Source organism: Nothobranchius furzeri, chromosome 14 (assembly GCF_043380555.1).
Source record: "Nothobranchius furzeri strain GRZ-AD chromosome 14, NfurGRZ-RIMD1, whole genome shotgun sequence".
NCBI classification, from domain to species: domain Eukaryota; kingdom Metazoa; phylum Chordata; class Actinopteri; order Cyprinodontiformes; family Nothobranchiidae; genus Nothobranchius; species Nothobranchius furzeri.
In genome coordinates this window covers 59325573-59348683 of record NC_091754.1, presented here as the reverse complement: position 1 = coordinate 59348683, position 23111 = coordinate 59325573, and the positions used below count along the sequence as shown (strand labels likewise).

The following is a 23111-nucleotide window of genomic DNA, read 5'->3' as shown; positions in this document are numbered from 1 at the left end:
TTGCAATCTAACTATTGAGCCCTTGCTCACACCGAGTAAAACAAAAGTTGCAGTAGTCCAATCGCACCGTAATAAAAGCATGGAGTACAGTCTCAAGATCATGACGTGACAAAAATGGTTTGATCTTTGCCAACTGACGAAGGTGGAAAAAGGAGATCACTCCATTGATGTGGGTATCAAAACAAAGGGTGCTATCCAGTTTAACACCAAGATTAGTCACTGATGCAGTCAGCTGGCCATTAAATGACCCAGTCATTTAGGGAAGAGTCACAATGTCTGCGTGGAGCAAACAATATAGCCTCTGTTTTGTGATCGTGTAGGCTCAGAAAATTTTCACTCATCCAGGTCTTGATCTCCCTCAAACAGTTAGTAAGAATAGAAATGGAGAGACCATTTGACGTGTTCAGAGGCAGCTACAGCTGACAATCGTCAGCATATGAGTGGAATCGATCTCCAAGCTCACGGCAGATGTCACCTAAGGGCAGAATGTAAACAGAAAACAGAGGTCCCAATATCGAGCCCTGTGGTACCCCCATGGTAGATCAGAGTACTCTGAGGAATAACTTCCCATCCTTACACACATTTTTCTATTTGTCATGTATGATCTAAACCAGTGGTTCCCAAACTTATTTAGCCGCGCACCCCCTTCTATGCCCCGACCATGTCGACGCACCCCCAGCCCCCACATCGGGGCATCTCTCTCTCTCTCTCTCTCTCTCTCTCTCTTTCTCTTTCTCTTTCTCTTTCTCTTTCTCTTTCTCTTTCTCTTTCTCTTTCTCTCTCTCTCTCTCTCTCTCTCTCTCTCTCTCTCTCTCTCTCTCTCTCTCTCTCATCAGATGTCAAGCTAAACAGAGAGGGTTAAAAAAATTCCCCATCACTTTCATTTTTTTAATAGTAATTGACAAACATTCGATACCATTACAATTTCCTTTGATTTCATTTTAAATAAATATTTACAGAGCCCAGGTAGCACATAAACAATGCAAGGAACGTTTAACCTGTGCGGCCAGAGCGCTCTCCTTCCTTCTGCTCTGCGTAAACCTGAACTGATCACCTACTTGTGGTAATCAAATGTCTATAGGGGACAAGATATAGCCATGAGGTTCACTTTTACCTCAGACCGACTTATTGCTGTTTTGTGGTGTGGCTGAATCTGCGATCCGCTGCCACGCGGACTGGAATAACAAATGCTGCAGTAACATGAGTTGTGGTCAGGTTCATGAGGAGTCACTGGCTGGAGCGGACCCGACTCATCCCAGAAGCTAATATCTTAATTTGACCTTGAATGAAAAATAACCTCTTAAAAGTTTTTATCACGGTGGAGGCAGCATTCATTTCTGCCTTCAGTCTGACGGCGCGCCGGAGTTAAAGCAGCGTGTGCGCTTATTGAATCTGTGTGTGTGTGTGTGTGCACGCATGGCACAGCCGCTCAAGTCACCGCGTCTCGCGCTATTTAAACCAATGTTGTAAAATGACTTCTGCCCAGCCCAGATGTGCTCACATGTGCACCCGTGAGCCGTGGTTCCGCTGGAACGCGTCTGACCTCTGACAGACGCACTCTGAACTTCAGATCTTCAGCGCGCTGTCAATAGCCTGAATGGGAATCATTTATTGATTTATTTTGTTACATCCACAATGTTCTGTGTGTGAGGTTTACAATGTCAGAACACCTGCATGAGACAGGTGTTAATTACAATCCGCCAGAATGACTCTCCACCTTCAGATTCCTCCAACACCGTTAAAAATGATCAAATACGGAACATATCGGCGTTCGCAGGCCAGAGTGCTGAAGCTCGGCGCTTTGTTATTATGAAGCTAGGGCACATGTGGAGGACACGCGCGCGCAAAAATATACTTGTTTTCAATTACATTTATTGGGCCCACTTACTTTTTCTTTGGCCCACCCACAAATGAGTTTCTACGCTAATAGTGACATATTACAGACTTCTCTGAGCTCCGCAGCCATTACACTTTTCACCTCGCGCACCCCCTAGCGGCAGCTCGCGCATCCCCAGGGGTGCGTGCACCACACTTAGGGAATCCCTGATCTAAACCATTCCAGGGCTAACCCTGAAATCCCGACATAATGATGTAGACGGTGAAGCAGCACTTCATGATCTATCGTGTCAAAGGCTGCCGTGAGGTCCAGCAGAAGTAACAACACAGAATTACTGCTATCAGTCTGATAATTTGATAAATCAAATAAATAAATAATAAATCTAAATTATCAGACAGCCAAGTTACAGTCCTGGACTCGCCACTAACATCAGCTGAGCTCCAAGAAGCCCTTAAATCCATGACTAATAGGAAAGCTCCAGGTCCAGACGGGTTTCCAGCAGAGTTCTACAAAGAATTCTGGATCATTCTGGCTCCAACATTTTTCAGAATGGTGAGGGAAATCGAAGAGAGCGGCAGATTACAGCCAAACATGAATTCAGCCGATATTCGTGTCTTGTTAAAACCAGGCAAAGACCCTGCATTTCCTACCAGCTATCGCCCAATTTCTCCTATTAATGTTGATCTCAAAATAATTTGTAAAGCCCTGGCAAAAAGATTAGAGAAGGTAACCCCCTTCATAATACACCCTGACCAAACTGGTTTCATCAAGGGTAGACAGTCATCCACAAACTCGCGTAGATTACTTAATTTGATAGATTTCTCTTACAGTAGAAACATAGAAACTAGTATATTATCTCTAGACGCAGAAAAGGCTTTTGATAGAGTTAGCTGGAAGTTTTTATTTGCAACTTTACATAAATTTGGTTTTGGGAACTTCTTCATAAACTGGCTACAAACATTATACAGTTCACCAACTGCACGTGTCAGGACGAACGACCAAATATCAGCTAGCTTCTGTCTTCAGAGGGGGACCAGGCAGGGATGCCCACTCTCCCCCTCACTGTTTGCTATCTTTATCGAACCACTAGCAGCAGAACTGATTTTCTATGATTTCTCAACTTCACAGAAACATTCTCTTGTGTGCAAGTTCTACAATGGAGGATCTCACTAAAGCCAACATGAAAGGTCTTTCAGAGGTTTTTGTTGCATCTGGAACAAATCAGAAATTCCTGAGTCTTCCTCTTCATGCCACCTCCATGTCAAGGCTAACTGAACACCTGGGGTTGAGACTTGACTGTGGTTGTACCATAGTTAAAGTGAGGCTTAAAAACCCAAGATCCACTTCTTTCCAGACGGGGTCCTTGAGAAATTCATGGCATCTCGTAAGAAAGCATTTTGATCTGACAAAGATTTCAAGGGATGCCCTGGGTATAATAATAATAATACATTTTATTTAAAAGCGCCTTTCAGAACACCCAAGGTCACTTGACAGAAAACACTTAATAAAATACAATAAAACAATAATAAAACCCAAACAAGAAAAAAACAAAGAGAGAAACAGTTCAATAAAATCAGAGGTTGTAGGCAGATTTAAACATGTGTGTTTTGAGTTTGGTTTTGAAAAGGGTAAAACTGTCGACGTTCCTGACGACTTCTGGGGGAGTGAGTTCCAGAGACGGGGAGCAGAGCGGCTGAAAGCTCTGCTCCCCATGGTTGTGAGACGGGCAGAAGGAACCGCAAGATGGATGGAGGAAGAAGATCTGAGAGAACGGGATGGGGTGTGAAAACTTATAAGGTCTGAGATGTATGGAGGAGAGAGGTTGTGGATTGCTTTGAAGGTATGGAGGAGAATTTTGAAGATGGACCTGAATTTAACTGGGAGCCAGAGAAGCTGCTGGAGAACCGGGGTGATGTGGTGAAAGGAAGGGGTTCTGGTGATAATACGGGCTGCTGAATTCTGGACCAGTTGCAGTTTATGAAGGAGTTTGTTGGGGAGACCATAAAGAAGTGAATTGCAATAGTCGAGACGGGAGGTGACGAGGCTGTGGACGAGAATGTCGGCAGTGTGAGGGGTCAGTGAGGGGCGGAGACGGTTTATGGAACGTAGATGGAAGTATGCTGACCAAATTATGTTATTAATGTGAGCTTGATAAGAAAGTGAGCTGTCGAGGATGACACCCAGACTTGACCTGAGGGGAGGGGGAGACTATGGCGCTGTCAATAGTTAAAGAAAAGCTGTCAGCTGTTGAGAGGGTGGATTTAGTGCCAACTAGAAGAAGTTCAGTTTTATTGCCATTGAGTTTGAGGAAATTAGAGGTGAACCATGATTTGATTTCAGAGAGGCAGAGTGTAAGGGAGGATGGTGGGAGAGTTGAGTTGGGCTTACTGGAAATGTAGAGCTGGGTGTCATCCGCAAAGCAGTGAAACTGGATGTTGAATTTGCGGAAGATTTTGCCGATAGGGAGGAGATATACTATGAAGAGGAGGGGCCCCAGGACAGAGCCCTGGGGCACACCTGACTTGACTGGGGAGGGTTTTGAGGAAAATGATTTTAACTGGATGAACTGAGTGCAGCCAGTAAGGTAAGATTGAAACCAGCGGAGGGGGGTGTGAGTGATGCCTAAGGAAGAGAGTCTATTGAGGAGGATGGGATGAGAAATGGTGTCAAAGGCCGCACTCAGATCGAGGAGAATGAGAATAGAGATTAAACCAGAATCAGCAGCAATGAGTAGGTCGTTAGTGATCTTGATGAGAGCTGTTTCTGTGCTGTGGTGGGGACGGAAGCGTGACTGAAACTGTTCATAAAGGTTATTGCGGGTGAGATGGGAATGGAGCTGAGATGCAACAGTTTTCTCTAGGACTTTGGAAATGAAGGGAAGATGGGAAATGGGACGGAGGTTATTGAAATCATTGGGATCTGAACCAGGTTTTTTTAGAATAGGGCTGACTGAAGCGAATTTGAATAGGGAGGGGACCGTACCAGAGGATAGTGAGGAATGAATAATGGCTGTTATAAAAGGGAGCAGAGAGGAAAGGCAGGATTTAACAAAAACTGTATGCTCTCCATACATTTGAGTTTTCCACTCACTCCAAGGGATCCTATCATGACCATGTTCCGGTCAACGGCCGGCCTCCAGGAACTGGTTAGATGAAGATCAGAGCTGTCCACATGCATCTTCCATGAATGAATGTGGAAATATGTGGCAGAAATCACCTGCTCAGCCGCCGTCCCAAATGTGGCAGGTGTATGTGGTCTGAAAATTGTTTTGAACTAACTGAATGGAAACATCATGTTTTTCTTGTTTTTTTGTCAACAGTCGAGTGTTTGAACACTCTGGAGGAACTGCAAGAAACTGATCAGTCACCTCATCCTTCTCAGCCATCGTCTTCTCCGCCTCCCCGAACTCGTCTCCATGAAGCCACTGATCCCTTTCTGTCGTCGTTACGAGGGCGAGACTTATCCGACGCCCGCTGCGCTCTCGCCAAAGTCCTGACATCTTCACTTTCCAATGCAATGCTGGTTAAACGTTTGAGGAACTCTGCTGCAAACTTTTACGTCTCTTCCTGTGTGTCCATGGGCTCAGGTCGTCCAGACGATGGAGGATTCTGCGTAGAACACGAGTCTGTTCTTGGATCTGACCTCCCAACTGAGAATGAGTGGGACGACCCATTACAGAGGAGCAGATTTACCACATTTAAAGTGGTTCCCCCCAAAAAACCAACATTGTGTGATTCGGAGGAGACTGCAGCTGTCTCAAATCAGGGCCAAGTTTCAGCAGAAGATGGTCCTGTGCCTGAAGTTTCCCTTGAAAATAAGAATGAGGAAACCATTGAGGGAGCTCTGTGTTCTTCTAGCAAACCAGAAAATGGAATGTCTCCAAGTCTTGGTTTTCATCACAATCAAATGAAAAACAGTCCAGCTTCTTCTCTACATGATCAGCTCAACTCTGTCAACACTGAGAGCCAGAAGGAGGAGGCAAAGGCTCCATCTGAAGTAATCCAGTCTGAAAGCTCAGAATGTAGTAATGAAGAAGTTAACAGCAATCATCACACCAGGAATGAGGATCAGCAGAGTCCCAGCCCAGACATGGAATCATGGAGTTCCTGCATTGATGAGAAGAAAGCTGAGGAGGAGGATGTTCAAGATGAGGAGGAAGAAGCTAGCTTTCCTCCCCCGCCTCCACCCGTGTTTTTCAAAGAAGACATGGAAAATGGAGCTTCTACAAGCTCCTCTCAACAATCAGATTCTCCCATGAATGTTCACACCAGTGCTCAGGAGAACAGCGTGCCTGTGTCTGAACCATCTCAGGACAAAACTAAGGTGGGCCAATCCAGATTTGCACAGGCAGTAGCCATGGCCGTCCAGAGATCTCGCCTGCAGAGCCTTAATGAAGACATGGGCTCCCGGGTCCCCAACAATTCACATGATGCGCTTCCATCACCGTCCAGGTCCACCTACCAGCATGGTAAGTTCTGGGCTGAGAAGTTAACCAAAGGTGAACAGTTGTTAGACTTTACAAAAGTAGTTAATCGTCACTTTGACATAGAAGTGCTTCTAAATATTGGTTTACTGGCAGAAACACAAGTTTGAGGACCACAACCAAGGGTTTACATCTATACACACATCTGCAAACTTTTTGATTTTTGTAGACAATCGTCGTTTTAGAAGCCATATGTGGAGTTTTTTTGAATGGTGTAGTTCCGAAAAGGCTTTTTTTTTTGGGGGGGGGGGGGGTCTTCTGTCGGGCTACAATCACTCTTTGTGAGAATCGTATAAAGGAGGGGGGATTTGTCTTGTTCGCAAATGATCTTTGTTCTAGTTTGTTAGTCACATGTCGTCATTTGACCAGTCACAGTTGAAGAGACGGCACGCTGCAGACGAGGAGGCAGAGCGGCGCTCCCAGTAAGAATGACTGCTGTCACTTTAACTTCTCGCAGCAGTTTTTGAGCTTAAAGTTCGTCAAATCGAATAAAATCATCACTAAATAACCGTTTTCTGTCAAGGACTTTAGCAGGTTTTCCCTTAAAGATTCTTTTTTATATATATATTTTTGGAAGTTGACTTTGGAGTAAACACCGCTGGTATTTAACCCCGTTAAAACCTAATGTTGGTAACATAAAAACATTTTCTGGTAAGAAATGGCCACCAGTATGCTCACTCGTTAAAAATAGGTCCCAGTCTATTGATCTGGGCACTGGAAGATTTAAGGACGCTGGAGGAGAAACACATGAGATAATTTCATAATACTGTAACATTTCTGCAGCATTAAATACTCAAAACAGCAGTTTGCTCTTAACGGTTTATTAAAGTATTCAATCAAACAGCTGAGACAAAGCCGCGTTGGCCTGCAGCTCTTTCTAAATCACTACCAACTCAGCAGCACTCATGACCCATTACAAAAACCGCGTAAGGATGACTCTGGAACGTTTTCAGATGTTTTCATGTTTGGTGTTCTTAGTGTAATCTAGTCTCACATTAATTCTTAATAAATATACGGTGACCCCTGATGATTTTTGATCATTTCAGTCAAGCAGATTTTTTCTTTTTCCTGAGCAGAGACTGTCTAATACTCGTGGTAGAAAATACTTTTCATTTTGCAAACATCATGTTGATTTTTTTAAAATTATCCCAACAGATTCTTTTAGCAAGAAGTATATAATAGTGATGCACCGATATGACATTTTTGGGCCGATACAATATTATGTTATGGCCAATAAACGATATTTGTCGATATTGATATACTGACATTAATGCTTTTAAAATCGGCAGATTTTGTGTAGAATGACAATTATTAAATCTGAATGTACATTATTATGTACACACCACACACATTTATGGTTCTGAGATGATTTATTTCACTGTCACATGACCAAACAATTACACCCCCCCCCCCCACACACACACACACACACACACACACTCACACACCCTCTGAAACAGGCAAACAAATGGAGACGAGATGGAAAAAACATCGGTTGTTATATCGGTTCGTTTTTATTGATCAAACCGATACCGATGTGTTAAATGACTAACATCGGCCGATACGATATTCATGTCGATATATTGCCCATCCCTCGTATATAAATACAGGCCCATCTCTAAAAATTAGCATATTGTGATAAAGTTCATTATTTTCTGTAATGTACTGATAAACATTAGACTTTCATATATATTAGATTCATTACACACAACTGAAGTAGTTCAAGCCTTTTATTGTTTCTAATATTGATGATTTTGGCAAACAGCTCATGAAAACCCAAAATTCCTATATAAAAAAATTAGCATATCATGAAAAGGTTCTCTAAACGAGCTACTAACCTAATCATCTGAATCAACTAATTAACTCTAAACACCTGCAAAAGATTCCTGAGGCTTTAAAAACTCCCAGCCTGGTTCATTACTCAGAACTGCAATCATGGGTAAGACTGCCAACCTGACTGCTGTCCAGAAGGCCATCATTGACACCCTCAAGCAAGAGAGTTAGACACAGAAAGAAATTTCTGAACGAATAGGCTGTTCCCAGAGTGCTGTATCAAGGCACCTCAGTGGGAAGTCTGTGGGAAGGAACAAGTGTGGCAGAAAACGCTGCACAACGAGAAGAGGTGACCGGATCCTGAGGAAGATTGTGGAGAAGGACCGATTCCAGACCTTGGGGGACCTGCGGACGCAGTGGACTGAGTCTGGAGTAGAATCATCCAGAGCCACCGTGTACAGGCGTGTGCAGGAAATGGGCTACAGGTGCCGCATTCCCCAGGTCAAGCCACTTTTGAACCAGAAACAGCGGCAGAAGCGCCTGACCTGGGCTACAGAGAAGCAGCACTGGACTGTTGCTCAGTGGTCCAAAGTACTTTTTCCGGGTGAAAGCAAATTTTGCACGTCATTCAGAAATCAGGGTGCCAGAGTCTGGAGGAAGACTGGGCAGAGGGAAATGCCAAAATGCCTGAAGTCCAGTGTCAAGTACCCACAGTCAGTGATGGTCTGGGGTGCCATGTCAGCTGCTGGTGTTGGTCCACTGTGTTTTATCAAGGGCAGGGTCAGTGCAGCTAACTATCAGGAGATGTTGGAGCACTTCATGCTTCCATCTGCTGAAAAGCTTTATGGAGATGAAGATTTCATTTTTCAGCACGACCTGGCGCCTGCTCACAGTGCCAACACCACTGGTAAATGGTTTACTGACCATTGTATTACTGTGCTCAATTGGCCTGCCAACTCTCCTGACCTGAACCCCGTAGAGAACCTGTGGGATATTGTGAAGAGAACGTTGAGAGACGCAAGACCCAACACTCTGGATGAGCTTAAGGCCACTATCGAAGCATCCTGGGCCTCCATAACACCTCAGCAGTGCCACAGGCTGATTGCCTCCATGCCACGCCGCATTGAAGCAGTCATTTCTGCAAAAGGATTCCCGACCAAGTATTGAGTGCATAACTGAACATAATTATCTGAAGGTTGACTTTTTTGTATTAAAAACACTTTTCTTTTATTGATCGGATGAAATATGCTAATTTTTTGAGATAGGAATTTTGGGTTTTCATGAGCTGTACGCCACAATCATCAATATTAGAAACAATAAAAGGCTTGAACTACTTCAGCTGTGTGTAATGAATCTGATATATATGAAAGTCTAATGTTTATCAGTACATTACAGACAATAATGAACTTTATCACAATATGCTAATTTCTTTTAGAACGACCTGTATAAGAGCAGGCCGCTACAAACCCCAGTGATGCAAATCTGCAGCATGCAGGAACCTTGTTCGGGGAGGTTTGATTGTGGTTGTCACCTTTTTCACACCCTCCAAGTTTGCAGGTTTGTAGATTTACACACTCAATGAATGGAAGTAGGGTTTAAAGTAAAGGTTCACTGTCCTCATGCTAAACTTTAAATCGGGTAAAAGTCAGTCTGAATTGTGACTAATCTGCCTCCATGTTTTAACCTCGTCAGGACCCCAACAGACGATGGCTCACTGGTCCGACAGCATTCAGCTGTAGATGCACCAAAGGTACGAAACTCCATCAAACTACTGCTGTAAATGTAAGGGACCACTGTGCTGGAAAATAAGAATTCGTGTGTGACCTGAGGCTTTTGGGCTTTACCAGGAAGTGATTTAAAATTTTAAACATTCTGTTTTTTTCTCCTTCAGGTATCGGACCTGCGTCCACACATTTCATTTACTAGAAAAAGATGTTAAATACGGGAATTCAGTACCAACCTCAGCTAATTTATTTTTGCAATGCCCTTTTTAAAAAGACCTGACTTTTTTTTTTAAATATCTTTTGTCTAAGTCGTCTTGTTTTATTTTACACATTCATATTGAAGTACTCCAGGTCCAGACTGCCAAACCTATTAACTGTCTTTTACCTTGTCCACCATTGTGTGCCATGACAGAACATCAAACTGTTAGTTTTATTTATTATTTATGCCGGAGAAACGGCTGTTTTCTGTAAATGTGATTCTTCAGGCGCCAGCCGGACAGCCATTTGGTGTTTTATGATGTTTGTTTTCCAGCCAGCAGGTGGCAGTAGAGTGTTGCTTCTACAATAAACATCTCAACAGCTTTTTTTTTATCTGTCAAGATGTTTTATATAAAAATCATTTCCCTGCATGTATTTTCTACATTTTAGTGAAGGAGAAAAAAAAGCTCACGTTACCCATTCAGCAAACATTAGATTTAAAATAGAAAAATCTCGTTTATCCAGTTTTGAGGACGTTCCATACGTGTTGCCTCGAAGGCCTCTCTATCAGGGACATCTCCAGAAACAAAACCCTGCATATAGTATTTAACAGATTTTCTTATTCCTAGCAACAGAAATCGTAAGAAAAAAGCTTGTTGGAAACATCGGTTTTATGCCAAGCATTTCATCACCCTTGTGAGTAAACTTGGTCCACTTTGCTCACATGCACACACTGTTGTGTGTTTAACGGACCCGTACCTTGGGGCGATACTGCACAGCTATACTTGGGTGCCAAAAGAATCCACACCACTATATGTATTGATCCAGCCCTGGCCTTGGAGGAACGGCAGGGAGCTATGCGAAGTGGAGACGCCAGCCAGAACCGCCTGTGGCTAAAGCTCCCAGTTTGCCACAGCTGGACTGAGTGGGCTTGCTTCAGGACTCCTCCTTTCTCTCTCTCTCTCTCCATTCTCACTTCACCCGAAGACAGAGGGAGAGGAGGACGGGTTGCTTGTGGATGATGGGAGGTGACCGTTGACCCTGTCGTGTTTCCACAGCACTCCCCCCAGAGGAGACGCCTGGACCTCAAGGGCATCGTCGTGTCACACTGCCATTGTCATGGAGAATGCCATTACCACCCCTAAGGGAAATAGCCACATGAACATTTCATCTTAAACTGTATCGCTCTGTGGAGAATATTTACATCTCTAACATAATCTACAGCCAGCCATGCTTTGCGATGATTTGAAGTGGTCTTTTCTCAAACATTGTTTTTAATTTAACGTGCATTCCTCATGGCTGACCGTGCAGGACGATCATCAGGGATAAAAGGCTAATACCCAGGGACGGCTGGTATAAGTGTGCTAGCAGGGCTAAGCCCTCCCTGGTGTTACAATAAAAATGTTAAGATACTAAATAAATGCAAATGCAACATATTGTCACATTTTATAAACGTAATAAAACCGATGCAAAACAGTCAGTAAAACCACAATCTTACCCAAAGCATCACTTACCTACAACCCAGACCACCTGATTACATTTAAAGTGTCCTAGGGGACGAGTGTCTAACCACGCCCTCTTTATTAACAGCTGATTGGGGCAAATTTTGTTTCGAACAGGGTCATCCCAACGCTACAGGCTTCAGCCAATCAGAGTGAACGTACAGTTTTGTACCTTTAGTATCAGGTTACCTGGGCGTGGTTTGATGCAGCCTGAGTAGGTCGGATGGATAGCTGGGCTAGCATGAACAAGGCAAATTTACATCGTCATCCAATGTTGGTAATGTTTTCGGAGGCTAAGTCAGAGGTGAAGGACGTGGGGTGGTTAGACCATACCTCCCCAACTGAGGAAATTATTCAACTGACTCCGCAAATCCAATATATGAACCAAAGTGTGTCCTACAACCAAGGTACCCCCCCCCAAAAATAAAAGTGTATGCACCACATCAAGCACATGTAAAAACAGCATGTGAGCTGACCAAAGTGCCTCACCGTTGATACTATAATTATAGCCATCATTACGAAGAATAAGACATAATAGATGAAACAAAAACTTTCAATCAGCCAACTGAAACAGTGATACCAGAAAAGATACAGATAAAATCCAAGCGAGCTAAAATACATATGATGCTGTGAGCTGTGTGTATAGTATTTGGTGTTCCCTCAAACGGGCGTGTACTGGACTATGGCTCACCACCAACTCCCTCCAAGTCAAGGTGCAGACCAAACCGTGAGTGAAGCCAACCAATTTCTGAGCCTAACTCACACTTTTATTTCTAGCAGGCATCAGAACCGTCACTTCTCTTTCTAACTCTCCACTGAAACATTTCTAAAATAATTCTAAGAGGACCACCGTTAGTTGTTTTTATTGCAATTGTCCCGCTACGTCAACCCAATTCCACAAAAACGCGGCCGGAGGATTATCGGATAAAAAGTGGTTTAACTTTGATCGTAAAAAGTCAAAAAGGACAACTGGACTGGACGTCCTTGTTTTAGTTGGTGGAAGAACGACTTTGACTAAGTTGAGTCAGAAGTTGAGAACTTCATAAACTCTGCCCAAGCTGAAATGGACAAGACTGTTTTAGTGTAATTCAGCATAAAATCCTGTCTTGGCTCACTCACCATTCTGTGGGTACGTTCCAAAACCTCCACTTTGAATCAATACTGTAATAGCTGGCCCACACAAATAGAAATAATGCACATTTAGCATTTATTTATTCCTTCATTCATTTCTGCTTAGTTCTCCGTCTGATGTATCTGGTTGTGGTTTGAAAATGCCCGGGAGCTGGTTAGAAGTCTGAATCTGATTATAAAACAGTAACTAGGCCCGAGGCGTGCTTTCACTGGATCCACTGTGTCTGATGTGTGTCAGGGCGCACATGTGCATTGTAGACTACTAATATATGTGTGTTTACATGGCACCTCGATGCTTGGGTAGAAATAATCAATAGATGAATCACCCAAAGCAGTGGAGCCTTCCCCAGGCTGTGTGGTTGCAGCTTAATGCTATTCTTTTCGTTCACCTTGGGAACGCCATCCATCAGGCCTCCCCCCAAATTGAGGCACGGTTGCCTAAAACATCACCAGCGCTCGAGGGGCTGCTTGGAAAGTGATGCAGGGAGAGCGCAGTTGACCTCTCAACCCCCTCCATGTTTTTGCTTGCTTCCCTCCTCTTTGGCGGAGCGGCAAATCACAGACTTCCAGCCTCATTGGCATTGTCAGGCGCTTACAGTAGTGTTTCTCCGTATTGTGCTGGTGGTTAACTGGTTCAAATGTTATGGAAATGATATTTACCTCTTCTTTGATCCGGTAGACTCCAAACAGGCAGGCTTTTTTTCTTCTTCTTCCCCCCAGTTGAGGGGAGAAGCTCTTAAAGGAGGCACTATAAATACAAAGCCTGTAAAAATGTAGAGAAAGAAAAAGTTCTACGGGATTAAAATGTTATATTTGATTTAATATCTGAAGTGTTTATCTGTAGAGGACCAAAATGTAATTCTTAAGGGTGGGCGATACGGCAAAAAAAAAAAAAAAAAAAAAAAACACAAAAAATAAAAAAATACCTTTTCTAATTTGTGATACCTTCATTTAGCTGTTTTGCAATTTACTTAACTTGGAAAACTGTACTTTAAAAAATTAATAAAATCATGTATCATTGAGGCCAAATAACACATTTAAATAGAATTGAATTAATCTGCATTTTTGAGATGGGTACGATCTACTTTGGACCATCAGCACACCTTTTGTGGTTTCACTTTGAAACTCTGAAGATGACGTTCCTGAAAAACTGACCCAAACCCAGAATTCATTTTCCAGAAGACATTTACTTCAGCAGATACAGAAACAATGACAACACACGCCCAACAAACCCATGAACTGCTCACCCTCCTTCCTTCAGGCAGCAGACCGAGCAGCCTTAAAGCCTGGCAACAAGGCTGAGGAATAGTTTCTTCCTGGACGGTGTGAGGCTCTCCGACCCTTAACTCTCTTGTGCAGTTTGTTACTGCCACGTGATTTCAGATGTTTTTTTTTGTTGACTTTATTTATTTTGGCAGTCCTGAAGAACACTGTTCTTGTTTCTAATTTGTGATAAATTAATCCAATAATAATCCACTTTAATCTGGAGAGATTTTAGAAAAAACTGGGAAATTTTAATTCAAGGCTGTACATGAATAATGACGAACAAGAGGAACCAGACAAACTAGAAGGTTTATGGTTGAACATCCAATGGCCATCACGTTTGCTCTGTTTAAAGGTGGACCAGTCCTATCTCAGTCAGTTTTCTTCATACATCCCCTATCACGACTCCTGAGAGAGATGGGGGGAATAAAGCGTTCCTCTGTGATGAATGGGCCCATGTCTCCGATTCAATGCAGTGACAAACTGACACAATCATGGCAGTTAATTTGTCTCCGGCGGCTGTTCCTTTGATCAAAACGGAAGCCCCTGCCCTCTCGTTCTGTACGATGAAACAAACGAGCACTCGAATGCAAAACAATGCCTTTTCTTCCCATCCGATGTGCCACCAGTGTGGTGGATCTTTGATTCTAATCATCCTGCGGCCAGCTCGCGCCATCATTAATCTCACTTAGAACTTCCTGTGAAGCCTGTGATGAAGCTGTAGAACAGACACCAGTTGTAGTGTTGACTTGCAGCCAAAAGGGGGCACACTGATCCCTGCTTCAGACTGGGACCATCAGGAAGAGTCCAAGACCGCCACTGACCGTTAGGATGGCGTTGAGCTTCAGCTGTGGGACAGTCATGACAGCAGCATCAGTTGAACTGGTACGTTTTCTGATTTACCTCAAACTGGGTAGATTAATGCATTTGGTGTTATGGGGGATTTTGTGTACCTTCATTTTCAAGTCCGAGACCGTGACTAAAATAAATGTCAAGGTTTAGTCAGTTCACCCAACTGAATTAACTTTTGTAATACCTTAACCCTTATTATCTTTAAATAAACAGCATAAGTGACACAAATATAAAAATGTAAAACCATAAAATACTCCCTAATAAAAACCCTCCACAGCTGCATGCCTTTAAAAAAAATAATAAAAAAGGATTTTTCTTGATTTTTTTTTTTTTTGTCTGTCGTCATTAATAATTCATCTCTTTTCTGGGATACTAAAACAACAACAAACAGAACAACAGCTCAGATAATGTATTCAGTCAAAAGCTCCATGTCTCGGGGTGGGGGGGAAGCAAAAAATGTGCAGTGGAGTGAGACAAGAGAGCACCCCGACAGGGAGAGGCTCAATGTCACAACGCAGCGTGGCGGGAAGGAAGAAAAACAAACGCCAGAGGGGAGAAAAAATAAATGATATATATAAAGAAATAAAATAATAGAGCGGAAGATCCAGTTTAAGTCATAAAAGCCCAATTAGAGGCATTAAGGTCCTCAAATGGAGGATTACAGTGAATAGTTTGTGACTGCAATTTTTCCAGACTGATCGGGCCATTAATGTGGATCTCAAAATGCTTTTATTTTGGAGGAGGGCTTGTGCAAAAAGCTTTCAAAGCACAAGAAGAAGGAAAAAAAACAACAATAACTCAAGGTTACATATATGTGGTGCCAAATCTACTCCCAGGCTGCCTTACTTTAAATCTCGCCACCCCTTCATTCGTCGTAGCTCGACCTTGAACGTCTCCGGTGTGAACCGGTGGCCCCGGCTTTCACATTACACCAGAGCAGATCCTGACTCATTCACTTTAAACCCATCAAGAAGGCACACCACAAGCAAATTAGCTGCCATTATTTAGACACTTTCAGAGCTCTGATGCGAGGCTACGTTATCTCCGGTTGTCTTTAACCGGATTCTCGTATTTACATTCCCTTTCATTTGTAGATTTACCACTAATTACAGCACTCGCGTCCCTTGTGTCCATCCTTTTTCTACTAAAATATATTTATTTAATAATTACAGCTCTAATAAGCAGCTGTTATCTTTTCAGGATTTTTACCGAGAAGATTTCTCCAACAGTCTACAGAAGTTGCTAAACATAACGCAGTGGTCACTGGTACTTTTTAAAACGTACTAGAACCTCTTGGGTCTTTGCTCCATTTACCCAAAACAGACCTCCGTATTACGTAAATTTACAATATAGGAATTGGGGGGGGGGGGGGGGGGGGGGGGGGGGGAATTAAGTCTACTTTTGCAGAATGCATTCACTTAACCAGGGATTTCCTTTGCCTGTTACACAAATTCATTTAAACTGGAGTAAAACATGAAAATGAAAAACCTAATCCGACATCCACTGAAAGATTTCAAGAAAGTAGAGAAAAAAGTGCGACCGCTCTTAAATTAATATCCAACTTGTAACGTCCAAAAGGGTCAATTTTCTCCTGTATATTGATCAACATAATAACCTTTCATCTACAGAAATAAATCCACTTTCTGGGCGACCTTCTAAATCCAGAAGGTTCCTGCGCTCACCGTGTGAACGCCAGACGTCAACATTCCTCACTCTGAATAAGCGAATGATCATACGTGATGAACCAACAAGATGTTTAAACGAACTGTTTGAATAATCTGTGCTTAAATCAATGAATTTGAAATGAATATTGTTCTTACAATGATCCATTTATGTATGTGTTGATTTAACAACTTCATCATTATCTACACTCATACACATGACGATAAGATACATGTTAGGGTTAAAACATCTTTGTATCTGAAGGAGGGCGTGGCTCTCTGAGGGATGTTGGTAAATACTCAGAAACGTGTCAAATTCTGATTTGCCAAACTTGGCCAGAAATCATAACAGAGTACTTTAATAAAACAAGATTTACTTCCCGAGTAATTCAGTTTCCAGCTGAGCCCCGATTCGGCCAAATCGGGAAAGAAGCCTCTTTTGAAACAAACTCCTTAAGTCAAACCCTTTTTGTGACGCTGCAAGTGATTACAGACACAACAGCTCTTCTCAGAGCTACTTCACACCTCAGACCTCTAACCTGCAGACCCCGGGTTGCATCTCATGGCCCTGGAAGCTGAACTCAGAGGAAGCTACTAATCTCTGAGTATCGTGGTTTCGACGTCCGGTGACCTCACCGCTCTGACCGCAGCCCTCCGGACCGCCGGGAGCAACTCATACAAAGGTATCGTAAGCCTGCATACCGGTGTCTGATGAGGTTTTTATCAACAACTAACTCTCTAGTTTATAAAAAAAAACAAATTATTTTACACCCAGATTTCACAGTTTCTCTCGGATACAAAGAATGGTTGCTACAACATCTAGCTTCCATCACAACACCTCACATCCACCACGTCAGATCTCCACATTCATACCTTGTCGTGTATCATTAGTTTAGGAAAAATAATTAAAATAGTTTCTATAAACTATATAATGACTGTCTGAATTAATACGAAGTGTGTTTTTGATCCCTAAAGAAGCAAAGAACCCTAGAATCTTCTGATGAAACATTCAAAGATCAATCAGATTGATATTTCATATTTGTGTGAAATATCACATCTTATTGGTCGTAATTAATATGTATTAATTGCTACAAACTGAACTGAAGGTTTCGGCATCAAATTTCAAACGTTCTCGAAAGTTTCAGAAATGTAGAAAAACGTCCGTAAAGTTTCTCCGTGTTTCTGGGGTGCATCACAGGACGTTACTCCCGTGTCACGAGAACATGGTCAAAAAATTGTGAAAGTTGTCGCAAGTCTGTGGAACGCAGAGGGACTCCTCGATTTAGTTTCCATGAGCCAGAAAGAGCGACAGAACTTTGGAAGGGGTTGAAATTATAGAGCAGGGGTGCTGAACTCAAACTCACACCGGGCCGAAATGAAAAACTGGGACAAAGTCGCGGGCCAAACCCATTCCTTCGTCTACAGATCTGTACGGCTGAACCTTTCCCTTTGGAAACAAACTTCTTTAACACTGAATGTGGAATAACCAACTTATACACAAGCAAATCGATTTGAAATAAAGCACACATCAGTGGTAGTCATTAGTTATGTCTCATTTTAAAAAAAAATCCTTAAAATGTGTATATATATTTATATATAACAGTTTCTTTTATTTTTTAACCATTTGAATCTTTTAAGAATATTTTATGTTTTCATGCTCATTCTTATTATTTACTCTCCTCTTCTGCTCCTGTAATGAATGTAATTGCTGCTGTGACACCAAGCTTTCACCACTAAGGGACATTAAAGGGATTTTCTATTCTATTTCTATTCTATTCTTCGATCTGTAGCCTTTCCAGTGATTCTCTTAAAGGAAAATGCAACATCTCACCTTTTAACTTTCAAGCTTTGGAGCAGAAAAAGTCCATAAAACCAAAATAAGTGAAGCTCAGTTTGCTCCATTCTGATTTCCTGTGATGCCCACCTGTTCCAGCCAGACACCTGCACCTGTGGGGTTCAGTGGCGGCTCCAGACTTTTTTTTCTGCGGGTGCTACGAAGGAGCTAGTCTTTTTATTGAGGGTGCTACGAAGGAGCTAGTCTTTTTATTGAGGGTGCAATGAAGGAAGTGGTCACGCGTACCTATTGTTCTCTAAAACACCTTCAACACTAGCAGATACACATGCGTGCACAACACCTCAACAACACCTGAAACAATCATTAATACACATCATAAACATATGAACAATCACTGACTTTGCCATGAAATCATAAACACATACAACCACACAGAAAACCATCTATAGTGTTGCAAGGTTAGCTAACGTTAGTGTTAGCATTTCCAGCGGCAAAACCCTCGAATGCTGCGGCGGTTGAGGGTTGACTATCTTCATCCAGATCCGTAGGTTTTTGTGGGTCTGAGATCACTTCCAAAGATTCATTAGTTTCTGACTGAACCCGTGGAAATGTGGGCAACAAACACCGATCCATCTTACCACTAGCTCTACCTTTCACTCGTTCACAGGTGGAAAATGAGGTCAAAGGTTTACATAAATTTCCTGTTTTGGTTTAAGTTTTTACTATCTATATTGATAATTTACTGATTATTTTTGTTTTTATGTTAAATATTATCACATCCACACGTTAAATTAAAATTAAAGTGTAAAAAAAAAATCTAATATTTACTTGGGGGTGCTATGGCTAATCCAGGGGCAGCTATAGCGCCCCCACTGGTGGGGTTGGGCTCTGAGCTGAGGAAGGAGCTGTGTTGTTCTGTTCATCTTCATCACAGACAACAGGTGCTCACACAGGTTAGCGCTGCTGAACATGGAGGGCATGTGGACCACGCTGCTGGTCAGTGCCGGGGAGGAGAGATAAAAACTACTGCAGCTACAGAGTCAGACTGACTGGAGCTAAATCATCTCGCTCTGGAAGTTTGTCGGTGAGCTTTCTATGTCGGCTACAGATTACTGAGCGGTTAAAATCCATTTCTGGGCTTCAAAGTCGGCTAACTGCTGAGTAAACTTGCTGAGTAAGAGGAGTGTTCTCAGTCTGTCTGAGGCAGAGGAGGTAACGCCACAGACACATGTGCTAGTAGCATGGATGCTAATGACTAAAATGGTGTATAGTTGTTTTCTCTTGTTGCATAAATTAAACACGAATGTGGATACTCTGCAACCTAGTGGAGAAATACTGTCACTGCACTGGTAACACAATCGCCATGAAACATGGGAAACGTAGTTTAAAGCCAATGTACACTTTGAAGCGGCATAGAGCTATTTTAAGACGCTTGAAGCTCTCGCGTTGTGTCGGACACATGTGTTATAGAGCAACAAAATGGTTCATCTAATGAGGATAAACTGCAATAAGCTCAGTCCATATAGTTTTTAAATAGCACCTAAACATTTTCCACACATTTGTTCAAATGTTCTTGCACTTTGGACATCCAAAAGCCCCGGACGTGCCGACTGAGTGCGATTCCAGCAGAACTAGTCTCAGCCCAGTGGCGACTTTACCATTCTGACCTAATCAATTATTTACACAACGCCAACAAACCTGTCTTTTTAATAGTTTCACTTTAATGCAGTTTCCCCGCCTCCCCCGTCAGTTTAGGCCTTCAGAGAAAGAAAGATGGCCTGAAACGCTCTGCTGCTCCCTACTTCAGATGTATCTTGTGATGTTAAATCTTGAGTTTGTTGAGGAGAAACTGCCCGGAGGGGGTGGGGGTGGGGGGGTGGGGGTGGGGTGTGTGTGTGTGTGTGGGGGGGGGGGTTAACAGGTGTTTATGCTGCCCTCCAGCTCCGGCTCTTTATAGTCTAAAGCAGGGGTGTCAAATATACGGCCCGCGGGCCAGATCCGGCCCGCAAACGGGTTATGTCTGGCCTGCGAGATGGTTGAATAAACTTTATTTTCATACTTTACAATGTAGAGTGAAAATAAACTCTAATTTTTCAATACAAAACTGCTGTTCCCAATACGTCCACTAGATGGTGTAATAGGCATTGTGTTGAGCAGTGCAACGGGTGTTCTGACGAGCTACTTTGTTTTGCCCCCGATGTCTAATACGGCATCTACATTTTGTGCTTCAGCCCACGATGTGTCTGTCAAAATGGAGAAAAGTGGACACCGAGTGCAGGTTGTCCAAGAAAAATGGACATCCCCCTATTTTTTCATGGAAGTGAACAGAAAAGCTGTGTGTTTGGTGTGTTCACAGCATGTTGCAGTGCTGAAAGAGTATAATCTTCGTCGCCATTATGTGAGTCTACACGCCGTAAAATATGAATAATTTGACGGACAGCGGAGAAAAGAGAAGGTGAAAGAACTGTTGGCCGGACTGAAGAACCAGCAGTCTGCGTTAACTTTAATTTGGACAGCCAATTGAAGGAAAAATTAAAGTCCTTTATTGCTTTTTCAGTTGCTATTGATGAAAGCACGGACATTAAAGATGTTGCTCAACTGGCGATTTTCATCTGCAGAGTTGATGACACGTTGACCGTCACCAAGGAGTTTGTTGAGCTGGTGCCCATGACGGATACATCAACAGCAGCTGATATTTTCACCGCACTCGTTGGAGCGCTGGACAGGGTCGGAGTGCAATGGTCCCGCGCTGTAAGCCTCGCTACAGATTAGTGATGGGAATTCCGGCTCTTTTTAGAGAGCCGGTTGTTTTGGCTCAGCTCACCAGAAAGAGACGGCTCTTTCGGCTCCCAAGTGGCTCCTCAGATTTTCTGTTGCGTAGAGTCCATTTATAACCAAAATAATGCAGAACTCTATGTAAAATTATTTACTAATGTAAAAAAATGCAATATATCAGATATTTATCATTTCTATGGATTTAATAACTGAAAACTTTAAGAAATCTCCACTTTCCAACTGCTGGCGCTCATTTTCTCACCGTCTTCGTCGCACTCTCTTTCGCCTTTTTCCTCCTCCTCATTCCCTCTCGTCTCCCTCCACCCGCATGTGCTCTGCTGTGTGTCTGAGTCTGATCCTCCCTCTTCCCCGCCCCTACTGCTCTGTGTGTGGACAGTCTGGACACGCAGTCACACATGTTGACCAATCGCCTGTAGCTTTCACCAAAGCAAGAGGGGAGGGGGGAGGGGACGGCTCCCAATGACGAGCCGACTCCCGTCGTTCACTTCAAAGAGCCGGCTCTTAGAGCCGGTTCGTTCGCGACCGACACATCACTACTACAGATGGTGCGCCCTCAATGACTGGGAGAAAAGCAGGTTTTAATTTACCGGTCAGGCCCACTTGGAACTAGATTTTTCTCAGTGTGGCCCCTGAGCTAAAATAAGTGTGACACCCCTGGTCTAAAGGGAGCTTTAACCTCCGTGCCATCACACTTAGGGTAAACAAACAAACCCTGCACACAGCAGGAGACTGCAATTCTGAGTCAAATGGACTTCATAGCAAATTCACCACATTATCCGAGGACGCTTTTAGAATTCTGGCAAAGGTGCAATATGTAGAAGGCCTCTGATAACGCAGATGTTTAGAGGGAAAGGCGAAACGGAAGGAAGCAAAAATATCCAGACACATCTGTCAGAATGAACATGAATCGGAATCTTGAGTCGGAGTCTTTAATCCGCTCGTTAGAAATATTTGCTGAAAGCTGATCGCGTCCTGCTTGTTGTATAGCTGCTTACAACATTACCACAGCGCGTTGTTGCTTTCCTCTTTAGAAAACAGGAAAAAGATCAGGTTATAGGAAGGAAGACGGCAATAAAACCATTAAAAGATTAAACGTTTTCAGCCGCTGAAGGGAAATCTTCCTCCTGTGTCCTTCATTTGTCCGTGTCAGGAAAACGAGATGTTTTCCCAGCCGATTGAGTGAAACACGCTGTAGCCATTGATTCCAGTCACTATAAAAATAGCACCGAGTTTGCGTGAGGCACTCTTGCAAGGCAGCAGTGCTGTCTTTGCTTTGTCCTCCCTCTCTGTTTTCAAGGTAATAACCAAAGTTCTGCATTAAAGAACGTGCTGGAACTTACTTTTAATTGTATGTTGTTAGAATATTGTAAAGAAGCGGGCAAAGAAGCCACATAGCTGACTCTTGCCGTCTCAAATGCAATATGAATTCACGGTATGATACCTGGAGTTTATTAATTCAGGGCCACAGAGACGACTGAATAATGAAATTTAATGAAATTTTTAGACGGACTAAAAGTCAGAGTGCTTCTGTCATTAATTTTAAAAACTTGCATACCGCCAGGCTTCACTCAGTAATGATAAATTCCTCCAACGGACTTCATCCTATATCCTAACAGTCTTGGATGAAAGTTTTTTTTTTATTATAATTCAGAACTCAAGGTCTTAAAATGCAAATATTTGCAAAAATACTCAAATTAAAAGAAAGGTTCAAGAAAAATAATTGTGGTTTATTGAGTTTTTGCCACAAAGCTTCAGAATGTATTCAGTAAATATTAATGAAAAAGGGATACCACCCTCTTTCAAGCTAAAAGTAACGTTTGCGACGTACTTTGGCGACATTTACGTTAAACGATATCGTCGTTTACTTAATATTCTCATAAAATAGAGAAAAGTTGGGAATAAGCACCGAGTATGTTAAAAAAGAGAAGTGTAGCTCTTGTTTTGAGTTTCGTCTTGTTGCTAAACTTCATTTAATTTCCAGCAGAAAATGGAAACAAATGGTGTTTTGATCATCCCGTGTTCTCCGGGTAATCTTCAGAGCACAACGGTGTTCCGTTAGACGCAGCCTTCAACACTTCAAACTAACGAATCCGTTA

At 42.7% G+C, this 23111-nt stretch overlaps 1 protein-coding gene across 7 annotated transcripts in view; it reads left to right on the top strand.

Annotated features, from left to right (window-relative positions):
• Positions 1-10399, top strand: part of LOC107380959 (protein cordon-bleu) — a 32871-nt gene extending 22472 nt beyond the window's left edge. For 6 of the 7 annotated variants that reach the window (XM_054743251.2, XM_054743254.2, XM_070544265.1 and 3 more), the window contains 3 exons: positions 5157-6305; positions 9786-9843; positions 9985-10399. In XM_054743251.2, the coding sequence (XP_054599226.2) occupies positions 5157-6305; positions 9786-9832 (1196 nt within the window). In that variant the 3' untranslated portion in view covers positions 9833-9843; positions 9985-10399. Of the gene's footprint in view, positions 1-5156; positions 6306-9785; positions 9876-9984 lie in introns of all 7 variants that reach the window. The other variant, XM_054743252.2, reaches the window with a different exon arrangement.
• The last annotated feature ends 12712 nt before the right edge of the window (positions 10400-23111 follow it).